Genomic DNA, 18,883 nt, shown 5'->3' on the forward strand with positions numbered 1-18,883 from the left:
CTAAGAAAAAAGATGGGCTTATGGGTGTTGATGGCCACATATTTGTGTTCAATTTCCAGAGTTTTATAAATATTTTTTGTACTTTTCAGCTGTAAAGAGTAGATACAGTATAATTAATTTGCTGATGCTTTTTACTATTTATATTCACCAACATGACATTCTTTGAGTAGTGTGTGTGTGTGAGTATGTGTGTGTATGTGCGCGCATACCTGTGGGGTGGTATGTACGTGTATGTGCAAAGCAATTTTTTTGAAATAATAAGACATAAAATCCCCTCTAAAGTTAAATAGATATGAAAGTTCCAAAAATACTATGGAGTGTATGAAAACAAAAAGAATAATCCAAAAATGGCATGTGGTGGAAATTTACACTTCTATCATTCCCTATGGCAGGGCAGGCAGTGTTTTTATTCCCTGGTGTATCTCAGGGTATAGCCTGACGACTGACAATATCTGAACCTTTTTTTTTGACTAATGAATATTTCTAGGAGAAAATATACAAATTGATTAGACATGACATAATCTAAAAAATATGATTTTTGACTGGTCATAGCTAAGGGGAAAATTAATAAAGTAGAAGGGAAAGAAAAGATGCTATTAAAATGGAAATATGAATAAAAATAGTTTTCAAAAGCAAAAGTTTTTAGCAACAAGAGAAGTTTCTGACTAAAGTAATCAATCAATTCATTTAAAAATATTCAGAAATGACAATGGAATAGCAGTATATGCCTCCATCTTGGGTGAAAAGAAGTAGAAATACACAGCACTCCTCAGATGTTTAGTTGAAGGATTAGCCCATCTTCCAAGACGTTAATACCCCATGGTTATTTTATAAACTATACACTGGTGAGACACTTGCCAAGATCTCCAAACAGGGATCCTTGTTCATTTTATTTTCAGTTCACTTTTTATGCACAACTCATAGCAATATACTATATTACTTACATACAACAATGAGGCAAGTTTCCTGGGATAGTTTTTCTTTTTTGCAATAAGTATACTGGTACCTGAAATACAGTCACCATTCAGCCAATACCCATTGAATAAATGAATGAATGAATGAATGAATGAATACATGGATTCGGCACTAAAAGGATACGCATGCTGTCTGCAGCAGGCGGGTAACTCCCACAGATGTTTCTAAATGACTTGTTAGATTAATCAATATTCATGATAAGACTCCTTCAGAATGAAGAAAGTATAAAATTATGAGTAGTATGCTTCACTTCATTAAGATTACTAACAAAACTAAAGTGTATTTTTCTACTTATTTTGAATTGTAACAATAGTGACCCTAAGTGCCACAGAAGACTACTGGTGTTTCCTCTCTGTGACTTGATGTCCCTTAGTTTACCCTTTGCACCCTTCCCTCCCTGCTCTGCCTGGTCTCTAGTGACCACTACTCCACTCTCTCCTGTTGTTCTGAGGCTAGCTTTTTTCCTATAACCTGATGCTCTCCAGTTTCATCTGTTTTCCTGAAATGGCATACTTTCATTATTCTTCATGGCTGGTTAGAACTCCATTATGTATATATACCACACTTTCTTTATTGCCTTTTGATAGACACCTAGACTGGTTCTATAATTTGGCTCTTGTGAATTTTGCACACCAAAATGGGTATGCATGTATCTCTAAAGTATGCTGATGTTAACTCTTTTTACATACAGAGGAGGGAGATCTACTATTTTTGATAATAAAATTGACCCTGTCACTACAAAACTTGTCTGGCTCATGAGAAGTGATAAAGGTAATGGTCTTTTAAAACTGTTACCTTAAATTTCATGGAACCTAAATGCCTTTAACTGAAGTAGGCTGAAGTAGAGAAGTTATTTATCATTAATAATTCTGTTAAATTTATAAGTTGCAAAGTACCATCTATATGGAAATATATAAGCAGCCAATTACATTTTATTCTTAAACTTATAAGGGAAACTTATTTAACAAATACAAATGAAGCTCAAATGTCATCTATAATCTGGGTGTTATTATATTAATTTGAACTTTAAAATAATCAAAGTAGCTAAATATGAATATTAACTGGTCTTATGTCACATGCATTTTTTACTATTATAGTGTGAATAAACAGAACATGAGGCAATTGAATATTGTACAAGAAATTTTCTAACCTTACTAACTTCACTCATTCATGTACACACACACACACACACACACACACACAGGAAATTGACCAGGGGTGTTCACTACTGAACTATATCCCCAGTCCTTTCTATTATTTTATTTTTTATTTTTTTAGACAGGTTTTTGCTAAATTGCTGAGAATGACCTTGAACTTTTCATCCTCCTGTCTCAACCTCTTGAGTTACTGGAATTACAGGTGTGCACCACTGCATGCAACAGTCTAAACTGCAATTACATTCTTAATTCAAATTACCTGTTGAACAAAGGCCAAAAATTAAAACATTTAGGTTTTAGTCTTTACTTGCCACTAAAGATCATTGCCACATAATTCTGATTCTATAAATTATACTTTTCTTATTGTTTTAAAAAAACAATCATCTAATATTTTTTTAAAATTCTGTAACTACATCGTTCTATGATTTTATAGAATTTATAATCAAAAATAAGAATAAATTTGTGGCAAGGTTATTTACGAAGAATTAGGAAGGCTTTCTCTAAGCAATCTTTCAAATTATCCACCAACCAGGCTGTCTCTACAGGAGACATGAGGCCTGGGAAATTCCTTTGACATCATTTTGTGGCTGTTTAAAAAATAAGCATTACCATTGCACTACAAAATGTGATTCTCAGCTGACTTTAAAAGCATTTTGTATCAAGACATGTATCGTAGCTGACTGCCATTTTTAAAACAGGAGGAACATTTCAGGGAACAATTACGATTAAATTCATGCGAATTCTCGGCAGAATGGAGGTACACAACTCGGCTTGGAAAAGAATGAGCAACCATAGACCGTCAAAGAAAAAAGTACAATTAGAGGGTAAATGCAAGCTCATGTGATGCAATTTGAATATGTGAAGCTGTAGGGATTTGTTTATGGAGTTTGAAACTCAGAAACTCAAACATATACGAAGAATATAAACACCACAGTATTTTATTAGAGCTGAAATGTTTTTGTAGGAATCCAAATAAAGCAGAACATCAAACACATTGCATAATTTTTAAAGAGCTAGTTGCACCCATAAGCGGTTGGTTGTTAGGAAACAAGGTAGTTGGCATCGTTTTCAAGTAATTTGTTCTAATGGAGATGGCATTTGGAGGTGCGGCTTTCTACACCATCAGAGTATATAAGGAGTCCCTGGACACTGGCATTCACACAACTGCTCTACAACTCCAAACCAACTTACCACTCCTGACACCATGAACTACTACGGCAGCTACTATGGAGGCCTGGGCTGCGGCTTTGGAAGCTTTGGTGGCCTGGGCTATGGCCATGGCTGTGGATATGGCTGTGGATATGGCAGAGGCTATGGATATGGCAGCTTCCGCAGACTGACAGGTGGCTGTGGCTTTGGAGGCCATGGATATGGATGTGGCTCTGGCTTTGGAGAACCCGGATATGGTTTCGACTACAGAAGCTATGGATATGGATGCTGCCGCCCATCATGCAGTGGAGAATACGGGATCTCTGGATACTTCTGAATAAATACTTGAAAATTTACAATGCCTGCCCTTGATTGTTTTGAAAACTTCATTCCACAACCTGTGTGCTTTTCTCATCTTGTCTTTATAGCTGAACTTCTATTTGGACCACATGGTTTCTGACTGTAATGTGAAGAAAACTAGATGAACTAGATGCTGGCATTTGAATAGTGATGTTGTTTAGTGACGATGTTCTTCATCTCTCTTTGTATTGGATGGGGAATCATTTGTGTTTCTGCAATTGTTTGCCTTTCAGTATCTGACATAGTATAATAAACTTTATCTTACATAATCAATTCGTCATGAGCATTGTTTTATCACAATAAACGGAGATGAATTGATAACATCATTAACTATGCCAATATCCTTCTCTTATATATAAGAACTTAAATGACATATTTTACATCATGATTATTTTTTCCAACTTCTTCTTTCTTTACTGACATTCTTTTCTTCTCTTGTTTTCTTTTATTAAATGCCTTTTTCTCATCCATCACTTTCTCCTTTTCATTAAATGAATTGTTACCAATATCTATATTTTCTACTTCTGTAAAATATAAGAATTCTGTGTCTAAAAGTTCAAAGGCTTTTATGATAATAATGAAATTTAGCTTAAATGTTTTTTTTCACGAAAAAAGCAATATAGAGGTGTAAGGTATTTGTTGTAATATTTATCTTTGTGTATGTGTAAAATATGTCATAGGAAAAAAGTGAAAACCATTTTATTTTTATCTAAAACATAATTATCTTAAGTTAAATTTACTAAAATGTCTCAAGAAAATATAAATACCTGAATAGTTCTATATCTCATGTAGAAATAGAATGATTAAAATGATTAAAAACTTTGCTAAAATAAAAAATAAATAATAAAAAATTAAGAGACAATGATTACACTGGTTAATTCTTAACAGTTTGTCTTTCAGAAACTAAGATGAAACACATCATTGTATTTTTTGAAGATAACAAATTTCCAATAAAAAAATGTAATGTCATCTACAGAGAAATTATAAGTCCATATTTCTCATCAGCATTAATGCCAAATTCTTAGGAATATTTTAACAAATGTAATACAGTAATATATGAAATAGGCAATACTTCATGTCTAAGAGAGTTTTACTTAAAGAATGAAAGGAAAGTTCACCAATAGAAAACCAAGAACATGATTTATTAACAGAATAAGTTAAATAATCTATAAACATATATCCACAGATAAATTGAGGTTCTCAGCCCGTTAATTCAACATCATATTAAATCTGAGTCTAGCTCTGATGATTGATTTTTCTCTTCAGTATGTGGTGTTTTTAATGTTTTTGAATGACTTGTATTTTTTTAGAGAGAGAGAGAGAGAGAGAGAATTTTTTAATATTTATTTTTTAGTTTTTGGTGGACAAAACATCTTTATTTTATTTTTATGTGGTGCTGAGAATCGAATCTAGTGCCCCGCACATGTTAGGTGAGTGCGTTACCCCTTGAGCCACATCCCCAGCCCTGACTTGTATTTTTCGTTGTTGTTAAATGCTAGATATGTTATTTGTTGTCATTTGTTTTTAAATTATTTTTTACTGATGTGTAAAGACACAAAATGGCACATATTAATAAGGTTACACATGGTATTCCAATACATATATATATTGTGTAATCAGGTTAAATGTATCAATTTATTCAAATATTTATCACTTCTTTTGGGGGAAAAACCACTTTGGTATCTTAGCTTTTAGGTTACAATACACAATCATAAACTGTGTTCACTCCACTTCAGTAACACACAGAACTTCAATCTAATCATAACTTATTGTCCATTGTTCCAACATTTCCTATCTATCCTGTTCCCCAGTCTCTCCAACCACTGGAAATCTCCATATAATTGTAATTTCTATTGAAACAAATTTTAATATTCTACATATAAGTAAAATAATACAGTACTTACAAATGAAATCAAACAGCATATTAAGAGACTACTCAACATGGTAAGGTGGATTTCATTCCAGGGATGAAAGAATTGTTGAATATACATGAATCATTTTATTTGAAATAACACATCCAATAAATGAAAGACAAAAATCATATCAATAGATTAAGAAAAAGTGTTATGATTTGGATCTGGAATTTCCACCCAAAAACTCTTATGTTGAAAGCTTGGATCCCAATGAAACAAGGTACAGAGGTGTGGATTTTAGACAATGTCTGGATCATGAGGGTTGTAACCTCATCAGTGAATTAATCTAATGGATGGATTAATTTGAGTGGACTAATGGGTGGTAATTGTAGGCAGGTAGGGCATGACTGGAGGAGCTAGGTCACTAGCAATGTGCCTTTGGGGACTATCTATTGTCACTTGTTTCTCTCTTTACCTCTTTGCTTTCTGACAGCCATGAGCTGAGGAATTTTCCTCCATCATTCCTTCCGCCATGATGTTCTGTCTCACCTTAGGACCCCAGAGCAATGGAGTCAGTTAACCATGGACTGGATCCTCTGAAGCCATGAACCAAAATAAACTTTCCTTCCTCTAGGTTTGTCTTGTCAGGTATTTTGGCGAGAAAAAGTTGACTAACAACTCAAAGGCATTTGATAAAATTTAACCTGACTTCATGATAAAAATTTTGAACAAATTAGGTACAGAAAGAATATACCTCAACATATTTAAATCTGTGAATAAGTAACCAACAGTTAACCCTGTACTGAGTGGGGGAAACTGAAAGCTCATGCTCTAAGATATGGGAAAAGAGAAGAATGCTCACTTTACCACTTTATTTAAACTAATATTTGAAAGTACTGGAAGGGCAATCAGGCAAGACAAAGAAAATAAAATCATCCAAACTGGAGAAGAAGAAGAAGAAGGAGGAGGAGGAGGAGTAGGAGGAGGAGGAGGAGGAGGAGGGGGAGGAGGAGGGGGGAAGAAGAAGGAGGAGGAAGAGGAGAAGAAGAAGGGGGAGGAGGAGGAGGAAGAGGAGGAGAAGAAGAAGAAGGGGAGGAGGAGGAGGGGGAGGAGGAGGAGGAGAAGGGGGAGGAGGAGAATGGGGAGGAAGAGGAGGAGGAGGAGGAGGAGGAGGGGAGGAGGAGGAGGAGGAGGAGGAGGAGGAGGAGAAGGGGGAGGAGGAGGAGGAGGAAATCATTGTTTGCTGATGACACAACTCATATATAGAAAACACAAAACATCCACCAGAACTAATAAAAGAATTCAGAAAGTTCTCTGGATGAAACAAAAATCAATAGCATTGCTATACAGCAATAATAAATGATCTGAAGTATAAGTCAATAAAGCAATCCCATTTTACAATAGTTACAATAAAAAGAATAAATTTGACTAAAGACGTGAAAAACCTCTACAATGAAAACTACAAATCATTGGTGGAAGACACTGAAGATACAGAAAAATGCAAAGACATTCCATATTCAAATATTAAAAAAATCAATATAGTTGCTAGTCATGGTGGCATATGTCTGTAATCCTAGAGACTCGGGAGGCTGAGGCCAGGGATCACAAGTTCAAAATCAGCCTCAGCAATGTGTGGGAGGCCCTAATCAACTTAGGGAGAACCTGTCTCAAAATAAATAATGTTGGGAATGTGGCTTAGTAGTTAGCCCCTAGGTTCAATCCCTGATACCAAAGAAAGGAAAAGTCAATACTGTTAAAATGTTCATGCTATAATAATCAATCTACAGTATCAAGATAGTCTCTCCCCAAATAACAATAACATTTTTCACAATTCTGGAGAAGCAATCCTAAAATTTATATGGAACCGCACCCCCCCCCCAAAAAAAAAAAAAAAAAAAAAAAAAAAAACGCCAAAGAACTAGCCAAAACCTTCTTGAGAAAAAAAGAAGAAATTAAGAGGCATTATATTCCCTGACTTCTACATATCTGTAGCATGGTGATGGCATAAAAACACATACATAAACTAACAGAATAAGGGCCTGGAGGCCAACATATGCATGTACAGACATCTGATATTCAACAAAGATGCTAAGAGCACACACTGGAGAAATAGCAATTCTTTTCAATGAAATGTGTTTGGAAAATTGCATTAGTATGAAGGGATAAATTTAGACTTCTATCTCATACCAGTTACAAAATTCAACTCAAAATGAATTATAGATTTAAGTATAAGAACTGAAAAAATGAGAAACAATTAGAAGAAAACACAAGAGAAAAACTTCAGGACATTGGAATAGGAGAGAGTGTTTTAGAAAAGTCACATTTGCTTTATGGGTACTTGGAATTGTGGCAGGTAGGCTTTTCGTGTGAGAATTTGTGTTAATTTTGTTAGTAACTAGGGTACCACATACTTGTTGTAGCTGTAGGGTTCACATCAGCTTGTCTACTTCTGTTGGAACTTGAACTTAGTTCTAAGTACTTCTGTTGAAATGGAATCCGTGTCTTGCAGCAGTATTCTGCTGTAATCTGCTATTATATTGGTACCCTGCTGGTGCAGAAAAAGGTTTCAGGAGAACATTACCATTTGACAGTCTTAAAATTAACTCTCACCATTTGGCAGACTTGTCTCAAAAAACTGGAACTTGTAGGTGTATTCAGGGGCTGTAGATTGTTTCCCTGAGCCCTACTCTCTTCCCTGGATACAGGGAATCTCTTCCCACATACTTCACAACATCCCTGCCCCATCCCTCTGTGTGACACTGGTCTCCAAAAGTAGACACATAAGACTGAAAGGGACAGAGTGGGAGAATTCCGTCCCCTCACTGAGCTTAAATTCTGATTGAGTGGTTTTTCCTGTTGAGTAGGACTTTGTTATAGAGCTCTCTAGGTTTAGTTTATAATAATTATAAACTTCAATTATTTCTTTGGAGCCATGAAGGTATTTTTCTTTTTTCAAGAGAATTTAATGACATTAAATTTCTTGTGTTCACATTAGAACCTACTCAATCACCAACAATTTATCCAAACCAACATTAAATTATTCTTTCAAGTTTAGGGTTTCAGTGGCTTCTGTTCCAGGTTTGTTGATCTTGGCTGTGATTTTAGATGTGCATTTGCCTCCACACTTAGTGGTGATTTAGTGTAATTAGATTAAAGGTGTCTAAATATAGGGAGGATATATCATAATTGTAGTTTGGAACAATCATTATTATTGACAATTCTGCCAAGTTTGATTCATAGATTAAATTTAGTTAAAATACAAATATTCTAGTATAATTTTTTGCATATATTAACAAGATCATTCTACCATTTATTTAAGAGAATCACCAATTATCTACATGATCACAAAGAAGAAAAATATTTAGAACTTCCAAACTACTGTTCACCAAAAGAAAGTATAAAAAAATGAACATATAGGTCACAGACAAGGATAGTTGACACATATGTATGTGGATGTTATATATTGCACATATAGATAGTGTACAAATTTCATAAAAAAAGGCTTAAACATTTTTTTTTTGTTTTATCCTAAACATTTAACAACTCAGAACTAGTTTTGCCCAAATTTCCACTGAAGATAGCATATATCTACTATTTTTATAGTAAGTTTGTTTACTTGGATTATGCTTGGTTGAAACAACAGAAGTGGGACTGTGTAAAATTTGTGTGTTCTCTGAATTATTGCATGCTGTCTTGCTACAATAACAATTTAAGGAGAGTATATCCCTCTTTCACGGTCTATCAGTACTTTATAACATAGAAAAGTGTAAAGCAGACAGCAAAATTCCTGTAACATCTTGGTTTATGAAAAAAAGATAAACAAATCTATAAAATTTAATAATTTTGACCCCTAAACCAGAAGCAGCTGTAGTGGAAGTAGAAAGTACAAGGACATAAAGTTTTGATTCTGTAATGTATTAGTTGGGAAATCTTGGGCAAGGCATTTAGTCTCTTTTTTTTTTTAATTTTTTATTGTTGGTTGTTCAAAACATTACAAATTTCTTGACATATCATATTCCACACTTTGATTCAAGTGGGTTATGAACTCCCACCTTCACCCCATACACAGATTGCAGAATCACATCAGTTACACATCCATTGATTTACATATTGCCATACTAGTGTCTATTGTGCTCCGCTGCCTTTCCCATCCTTCACCCTCCCCCCTCCCCACCTCTCCCCTCCCCTCCCCTCCTCTCTCTCTACCCCCTCCACTGTATAACCCTGAGGGTCTCCTTCCATTTCCATGCAATTTCCCTTCTCTCTCCCTTTCCCTCCCACCTCTCATCCCGGTTAAATGTTAATCTTCTTCTCCTGCTCTTCGTCCCTACTCTGATCTTAGTTACTCTCCTTATATCAAAGAAGACATTTGGCATTTGTTAAACATTTTTTAATATAAGAGGTCTAAATGGCCAAGTAACATATATAAAGTTTGTTCAAAACTGTTAGTCATCAGAGCTTTGGACATTAAAACCTGAGTCAAGACAGTGCTATTTCATCTATTAGAAACGAGAAAAAAAAAAAAAAATCAGTGTTTTGTTGATGAAGGTAGAAATTCAAACAACAGGAACTTTTGTAAAATACTACTTAGAATATGAATTAATAAAAACACTTTAGAAAACCATCTGTATCTATTAAAGCTGAACATTTATATTTTCTATGATATAGTAATTGGAGTCCTGGGACTGTATCCAATAGAGTGTCTATGCTTATGAAAATAAATATTTAAGGACACTCATAGAAGCTTTAATCTTGGTAGTTCCAAACTGGAAAGAGTTCAATGTCCAGAATGGACAGCAAATAATAGATTCATACCTTGTGGCATATTTCTACAAAACAACAGTAAGGGACAAAATACTGCCATCTTCAACAATGCAGGGAAAACTCACAAACTCACAGACATGATATTAAACTATGTATGCCATCCAGAAAAGAGCACCAACTATACAATTGAATAAACATTTTTCAACAAAGGGCAAAAAGAGCTGGGTGTGGTGGGGCATGCCGGTAATTCCAGTGGCTCTGGAGCCTGAGGCAGGAGAATTACAAGTTCAAATCCAGTCTCAGCAACTTAGTGAGGCCCTAAGCAATTTGGCAAGACTCTGCTTCAAAACTGACTAACTAACTAACTAAATAAATAAATAAATAAACAGGGCTGGTGATGTGCCTCAATGGTACGTGCCCCTGGCTAAATCCCCAGTACCAAAATAAATAAATAAATAAATAAGCAGATAAATAAATAAATAAATAAATAGGAAAAAAGGACAAAAAGAAAATTCTGTAATTTTAGAGCATGAATGCATCCTTTCTGCTTCATCTTTCTTTTTACTTTTGCTCCACTACTCTTCTATAGGTTACCAGTTTAGTTGGTTTGTGATTTATCCTTCCTTTTTTTCCCCCACAAAATTAATCTGATGTTTACTTTCTTTTCTTTATACTTTCTGGAAAAAAAAATAATAGCATAGCACAATATTTTATTGCATTTTCTTTTCACTTAACATTATTTTTTTTCCTAGAAATATTTCCATATCAGTTTAAAAATATGTTCTTTTTTCATTTAAAATTTCAAATGTTCAAATGTGGATAATACCCTCTTCTGTGTTCCTTCAATGTTTTAAATCGCAAATAATGTACAATGAATAAGTTCATATATATATTTATTTGTATTCTTAGAGGCGTAGCTTCAGAAAAATATCTGAAGAAGCATTGGTAATTACTAAGTTTACACATTTTTAGTTACTGTGAAATAATCTATTAGCTCTCTATTGCTGCTGTAATAAATTACTATAGTTTGGAGGCTTAACAACGCACATATAATATTTTACAGTTCCATAGGTCAGATGCTCTCCACAGCCTTAGCAGAGCTACATCCCCTGTGGTGTAGTCTGTAGGATACTCGAATTCTTTTCCCTGTCAAAGTTCTTGCATTTCTGGGCCCTTGACCCCTTTTTCCATCTTCAAAGTCAGGAGTGAAATATGGAGTTCTTCTTATACTGCTATCTTTCTCGTTCTCTGCACCAGTGAAAGGATCTCTGCTTTTAAGTTCTCATGACAAGATTGGACCCACCTGGATAACAAGATAATTTCTCCATATGGTTAAGTTCCATAATCTGCAAAATCTCTTGGACCATGTAAACTAACAAACTTACATATTATACAAGTCTCCCAAAGGCTAACATACTAAAGGTTTGGTCCCCTAGTTGGCAATATTGGGATATGATTAAATCTGTAAGAGGTAAGACCATCTGGGTAAGGCTGTTCATGCCTCTAGTCACAGATAATCAAGAGGCTGCTCCATTGACTCTCTTTTGGGTTACTTGAGCTCATGACCAGCCTGGGCAATATGGTGAGACCATATCTTAAGCAAAACAAAAACAAAAAACCTTGAGGCCTAGTGGAAGGTCTTTAGCTCTTTTAGGTCAGTGGAGGCATGCTCCAGAAGAAGTCTGTGGGAGCTCAGCCTGTTCCTTTACCTGTGCTTGCTGGTCATGAGGTGAGCAGTTTTGTTCTATTATGTGCTTCTGTCATGATGTGCTGGCTTGCCATATGCACAGAGCAATACAGACAAGAGATCATCAACTAGAACCTCCAAAATGGAAAGACAAAATAAACTTGTTTTCTTTATAAATTAATAGTCTCAGGTATTTTTGTTATAGTAATCCAAGCTGACTAACACACTAGGTTATCTAATTTGCAGGGAAATGGATGGCATTGGAGCAGATTATGCTAAGTGAAGCTAGCCAATCCCTAAAAAACAAATGCCAAATGTCTTCTTTGATATAATGAGAGCAACTAAGAACAGAGCAGGGAGGAAGAGCAGGAGGAAAAGATTAACATTAAACAGAGACATGAGGTGGGAGGGAAAGGGAGAGAAAAGGGAAATTGCATGGAAATGGAAGGAGACCCTCATTGTTACACAAAATTACATATAAGAGGTTGTGAGGGGAATGGGAAAAACACAAGGAGAGAAATGAATTACAGTAGATGGGGTAGAGAGAGAAGATGGGAGGGGGGATAGTAGAGGATAGGAAAGGTAGCAGAATACAACAGTTACTAATATGGCATTATGTAAAAATGTGGATGTGTAACCGATGTGATTCTGCAATCTGTATTTGGGGTAAAAATGGTAGTTCATAACCCACTTGAATCTAATGTATGAAATATGGTATGTCAAGAGCTTTATAATGTTTTGAACAACCAATAAAAAATAATAAAAAAAGAACTAAACATGTATTTTGAAAATAAAGCAATCCAGTTTTTTTTAAATAACTTTGTTTTATTTATAATGTGGTACTGAGGATTAAACCTAATGCCTCACATGTGAAAGGCAAGCTCTCTACCACTGAGCCACAACTCCAGCCCCTAGGTTTCCTTTGTTGTAAAGGACTATTATTCTCCTTACCACACATTTAATATGGACTTTATCAATTTGCATTCTCATGAGCAAGGTACAAGAATGGATATTATCTAAGAGCCTCACCAATAGAATACACAGTCGTATTTTAAAATGTTTGCCCATGAATATGTGAATGGTAGCATATAAGTTAGTGATGATTGTTGTATCTCTTATTCTGAGTGTGGGTAAACATCTTTTGTTATATTTAATTACCAATTTTTAATTTTGGTTAAATTTTATCTTTTTAGTTATCTGCCATTTTTGTGTTAATACAAGTTCATTATATCTTAAGAATAAAATAATTTTATCTTCAGTACCTGTTATGTGTATGTATTTCTCTTTATCATTTGTTTTTAAACTTATGATTGTGATGTTGTTGTCTCTCACACACACAAATATCACATACAGACATAGACACACGTGCACACAAACAAAACTACATATAATTGTATATACAAACTTCAATTAAATTGTAAATTAAAAACCAAACTTCATTTTTTCTTTTCTTTTTCTTGCTTTCAACTTTTGAGTCAAAGTCCAAAAGCCTTTTTTTTTTTAAATTTTCTGTAGGAATTCAGGTATTTTCTCTTTTTTTCTATGTGGGCTCTATATTTTTATTTCAAACTCCAATGTAGTTGAAGGTGAATACTTATGTGTCATGAGAAAACGTGGATTTCCTTTATCTTTTTCTTTTAAATCTTTTTAAAGTGACCAACTAGTTTCTTAGGTATTGTCTGTGAGAATATCTATGTGGCATGTACCTTAGCACATGCTGAATGTGCATACTATCTAACTCTATGTTTGAATCTTATGTTTTATTTCTTTGAGTGTTTTTTGGTTATGCATTGTTATCATATTGTTTTCATTTCAGAGAGGCCTTTATCATGGGCTTAATATCTTAATATCTAATATCTAGGACTAGAGATTCTCTGGATTCTTTTTATATTAGTGTTTTCCTTGTTATTCAGACATATTTATTTTTCCTATGAAATTTGGTGTCGATTTGCCTATAATCATTGAAAATAACAAGCTTATAAGTACTTTTATTGAAACTGAATTAAAAATATAGATCAATTTGGGGGAAATCTACATCCTATAATATTAAATCATCCATTCAATGAAGAGGGGATGTTTTCAGTTCTCTTGAATCTACTTTTAACTCTTTCAGAACTTGAATCACCTAATATAAGCTTAGAACATTTCTTATTAAGTGTAGTGTGAAGGATTATACATTGTTTGCTCCTTTTGTGAGTATAGGTTTCTCTATTTTGTAGTATCTTACTCTTTTATGTATATGATAATCATTGATTTTTATAATAGTTTTATATCCTGTTGATTAATGAATTATTTTAATCCTTGAGTTAGTTTATTATTTATTCTTCAAGGATCTTTGGAGTATGCATCATATTGTGTGCCAATAGAAGTAGTATTTTTTTAAATTCTATTTCCAACTCTCACTCCTCCATTGATACCTCTTGTCCAACTGCATTACTAATATCTCCAGAACAAATTGTGATAGTATATATGTTAAGCAACTTTGCCTTTCTCCTGGAAATACTTCTGAGATTTCACAGTTAAATAAGATACTGATTTTAAGACAACTTTATTGCATTATTATTATCTATCGATTCCTATTTTTAAGTGCACATATCAGAAATGAGTGTTGAAATTTGTCAAAATTTTTACATACTTATGAAAATAGAATTATGATTTTTGTTCTTAAAACTATCAATATAATCATTATATTAATACCTAATATTGTTACAGATTTTATTATTAAAACATATCTCATTTCCTCATGTATTATTTTATCATGGTATTGGATTCTATTGGCTAATACTTTATTTAGTATTTTTGTAGACATATTCATAAGTAATATTGGTTTATAATTTTATTTTTGTTTATGTTCTGCCTTTACTGAAGTTAAATAAAAGGTACATTAGTTTCATAAAGAGTAATTAGAGACTTTATTTATTCTCAATGCTCTGAAACAATTTATTGCATAAGGATTGTATCTTCAAAGCTTGGGCTAAATAGTCTTTGAAACTAATGCAGCTTTTTGGATTTCTGTATGTGTGGGTATTTCTTACTATCTCTGTTTCTTCTCAATGAGTGTTAGGATTGCTAACTCATTATTTAGTCATAGAGAAAAATGAAACTATCATTTGCAGCAATATGGTTGTAACTGGAGGACATTATATTAAGTGAAATAAGTCAGGCATGAAAATACAAATACCACATGTTCTCACTTATATTTCAAAGGTAAAAGTTGATTGCAAAAAAGGAGAAAATAGAAGAGTGGTTTCCAGAGCCTGGGAAGGGTGTGGGAAAGGAGGGATGGAGATAGGATGGTTAATAGGAACAGGGATTCTGTTGGATAGATTAACAGCTCCTAAGTTCTGTAAAATATTAGGGTGATTTTTTTTTTTTTTGAGAGAGAGAGAGAGAGAGAGAGAGAGAGAGAGAGAGAATCTTTTTTTTTTAAATGGACACAATGCCTTTATTTTTATGTGGTGCTGAGAATCGAACCTGGGTCCTGCCTGTGCTAAGCGAGCTCTCTACCACTGAGCCACACTCCCAGCCCTTAAGATGATTATTATTAACACCAGTTAGTAGCTACTTTAAGCTAGTAGAGAGAATTTGAACATTCCAATGACAAAGAAATGCTTAACATCTGAAGTAATAGATATGTCATTATCCTGATCCAATCATTCCACGTTGTATACAAGTTTGGAAAAAGTATTGTTAACCTCTATATGTATGCATATTATATGTCTGGAGGATGTTGCTACAGTACTTTTGCCATTTCTAGAATGTCATGTAATTGGAATTAGCATGCTCCTTTTCTAGATAGGTTCTTTTACTCAAAAATATGCAGGTGAGATTTGTTTATATCTTTCCATCCTGATAGCTTGATTATTTTATTACTGAATGCATTGTATGGTGGTACTGCTTACTGGTATATTGAAGGATATTGCCTCCAGTTTTTGAAGTTATGAATGAAGCTACTATAAATTTTCACATGCAGATTCTTTGAGTAGCTAGTTTTCATATTAGCTGGGTAAATATCAAGGTGCTCTCTGTTGAACTACATGGTAAGAGTGTGTTAGTTTTTTTTTTTTTTTTTTTTTTTAACAAACTTTCAAATAATCTTCCAGAAAGACTATAATACTTTCCATTCCTACCAGCAATGAATGAGAATTCCTGATACTTCTTTATGTTTACTGACAATTGGTGTTATCAATGGTGGAAAGTTTTTACATTCTAGTAGATGTATAGTGGTATCTCATTTTTATTTAATTTTAATAAATTTTAAGTTTTAGTCTTTCTTAATCACTTGGTTATAAATGTTTGTTCTATATGTGTTTTTTTCTTTACACAATATTTACTTTTTATTATTAGTATTGCAAATTTAGTAAATACTAAATACTAAATTTTATTATAATAAATAGTACATATTTATTATAATAAAATTTAGTATTTAGAAAGGTTTTGGTGGTTAATTGTTGCCCAATGATTCATTATATATTTTCTTTTAAAAACGTCTTAGTCATTTGTTTTCTTAAATTTTCACTGATTTGCCTCTTTTTAATGATAGCCATTTTCTGTCATCTCTTATTGAATTACCACGTATCTTTTTACCTTTCCTCCTCCCTTCTTTCATATTTAATTGGATTGTTTTTACTTTTTCATGCCACATAATGTCTACATAGTATTCTTTTGTTTTTATCTTTGGATTAATCTTAGATTGAAAAATAAATATGTTGAAATCTCAATAGCAGGTAACTAAGCTTCCTTAGTTAGCTCTGCTGAATCTTCAGTTGGTTGTTCAAGAGGGATACAAGAGTCCAATATTACCTAGATTCTTGCAATAGTTAAAGCAATTTCTTTTCACAACAACCTACATATTTGAATGCTTGGTTCACATTTTCTCTCCTTGTATTTCTTTGAAAATGTTGAAAAAATAAAAGCTTTGCTCTTTGAGCTGCTTTGGAGCAGTTTGACAAGGATATAACTGTTGTACCATTGTAAATTTTTGATCTTTTCCAGGAAGCCCAGAAGATTATTTTTTTGTGTGTGATTTAAGTCCCTTTTTTATTGTGAGAAAATATAAATAACATAAAATTTACTATTTTAACTCTTTTAGGTGTATGTTTTAGGGACTTTAAGCACTTCACACTGCCGTCAACTCTGTCCATCTCCAAAACTTATGACAAAGGTCTTGAAAAGATGGCTTTTGAGTCGATCTCACCAGGTAATTAATAACTATATCAACTTCTCTATGTGGGCCTTTTGATTTCAGAAACTCTCTTTGGAATGTAATTTTGAACACATTCTGTTGCATTTTTTGCAACAAATTCCATTTACATGAGTAGTATTTTGGTCTGTCTTCCATTTTCATCATTTTTCTTTTTTTTTTTTTTTTGACTTTCATACACAAACTCATCCTTTTTTATTACATTCCTGCTTTTACCCAATGCAATCTGTTTTTCTTTAGTTGTGTTGGAATCTGTTCTTCATATAGGTATGATTTAATGCTTATATGTGTTTCCGGAATTTTAAAAGATCTTTTTCTCTCTCTTTTGCATTTCTATTCTTCCACTTTGAATTGCTAATTCATGAATGTTTTTTTTTTCTTAATAGTCCAACATTTTGTTGGATAATATTTAACTCAATATAATATTTTGTTAAACATTTCTACCTCTCCATCCCCCTCCCCCTTTCTCTTTGGGATTATCAGTTTAGTATTTTAATAATCTTTTTATTGTAGAACTTTGTGTAGATGAAGACTGCTGGCACTTCTGAATCTGTGCATGGAATGGGTAATTGGGAGTTCATTATGAGGTCTACCTTAGGGTATGTCTTCCTTTTTTAATGTATCAAGTATTATTATTCAATCACTGTTCTGCTTTGCAGAGAGGCAGAATTGGTAGTTTGTGCCTCTCTACACTATAGAGTTATTAAAGGGCATCCTCTCTTCTCTTTACATTACTCTTTCTAGATTGATCATCTCTCCAAAACTGCCTGGTTCTCCTACATCTTTTAAGTACTTCCTTGTAGTCTACTCTGACCTTACAATTTACTTTTTAAAAGCACCATTTCCCCTTATTGGAGCCGTTTTTCCTGAAACAATTTTCCTTTCCTGAGGCAATCTTTTTCATCTCAGGCACTCTGTTCCCTTCTTCTTGCTTCTGGGCATCCGTTTTCCCTTGATATTGCTTGGCCCTTCACACAGGGTTAGGGAATAAAAATCAAGAAATTTTTCCCTAGAATTAATGCTTTGACTTATTTCTTTTTCCCCTAATTTGAAGTCTGTGATGGCCTCCATCTTATAGACATATTGAAAGAATAGAATTTGTATAGTTTCATATTTTGTTTTTTGGCCTGTGTATTTCTTAGGGAATATGTTGGGAGATACAGACCTATGGAGCTGCTATCACCACGCTTACCCAGGAATATCAAGATGTAAGTTGATAACAAAAACTGAATTTCCAGCATTATTTTTTCCATTTCAGTTTAGATAATGTAATAGATCAGAAGGTTATAAGAACACTGAAATAGATGTATCTTCCTAGTGTTGAGCAGTACTTTCAGAAGAATGCAACTCCATGAGATCCAGCAGGCAGAGGTTATGTTATAGAGCCAAGGTCTTCCCAAAAAGAGCCCCCTGAAGGGCCACGGAAGCTGGGTGGCTCTTGGTAACCAGTTCTTGAGATCACACTGGAACAATTTCAAACATGTCACTCAGAGAAGGGAAAAGGTGACACGTGGAAGCGACAGTGGGTTCTTTCAGAAAAAAGAGGGATGGCACACCCCGCCTGTATTCCAATTCTATGGGGGTCCCAAGGCAGTTTCCAGAGAGTCCTACCAGGTCCACCTCTGGACTTTTGCCATCAGGATGGCCTCAGACTTCAGGTCCCCACTGCACATGGTCTTGCCCCATGGAGGGGTGACATGTTAAACATCCAAGGCACCTCGGCACTTTGACCCAT

The 18,883-nt window shown here is 34.0% G+C and overlaps 1 protein-coding gene across 1 annotated transcript; it reads left to right on the plus strand.

Moving 5' to 3' along the window:
* Nucleotides 1–3,336: 3,336 nt before the first annotated feature.
* Nucleotides 3,337–3,618, plus strand: LOC114087779 (keratin-associated protein 19-3-like). Its single transcript, XM_027929339.1, has one exon. The coding sequence runs from the start codon at nt 3,337–3,339 to the stop codon at nt 3,616–3,618; it is 282 nt and encodes a 93-aa protein (XP_027785140.1).
* Nucleotides 3,619–18,883: the final 15,265 nt, after the last annotated feature.

This window comes from Marmota flaviventris, chromosome 8 (genome assembly GCF_047511675.1).
Source record: "Marmota flaviventris isolate mMarFla1 chromosome 8, mMarFla1.hap1, whole genome shotgun sequence".
Classification (NCBI taxonomy): domain Eukaryota; kingdom Metazoa; phylum Chordata; class Mammalia; order Rodentia; family Sciuridae; genus Marmota; species Marmota flaviventris.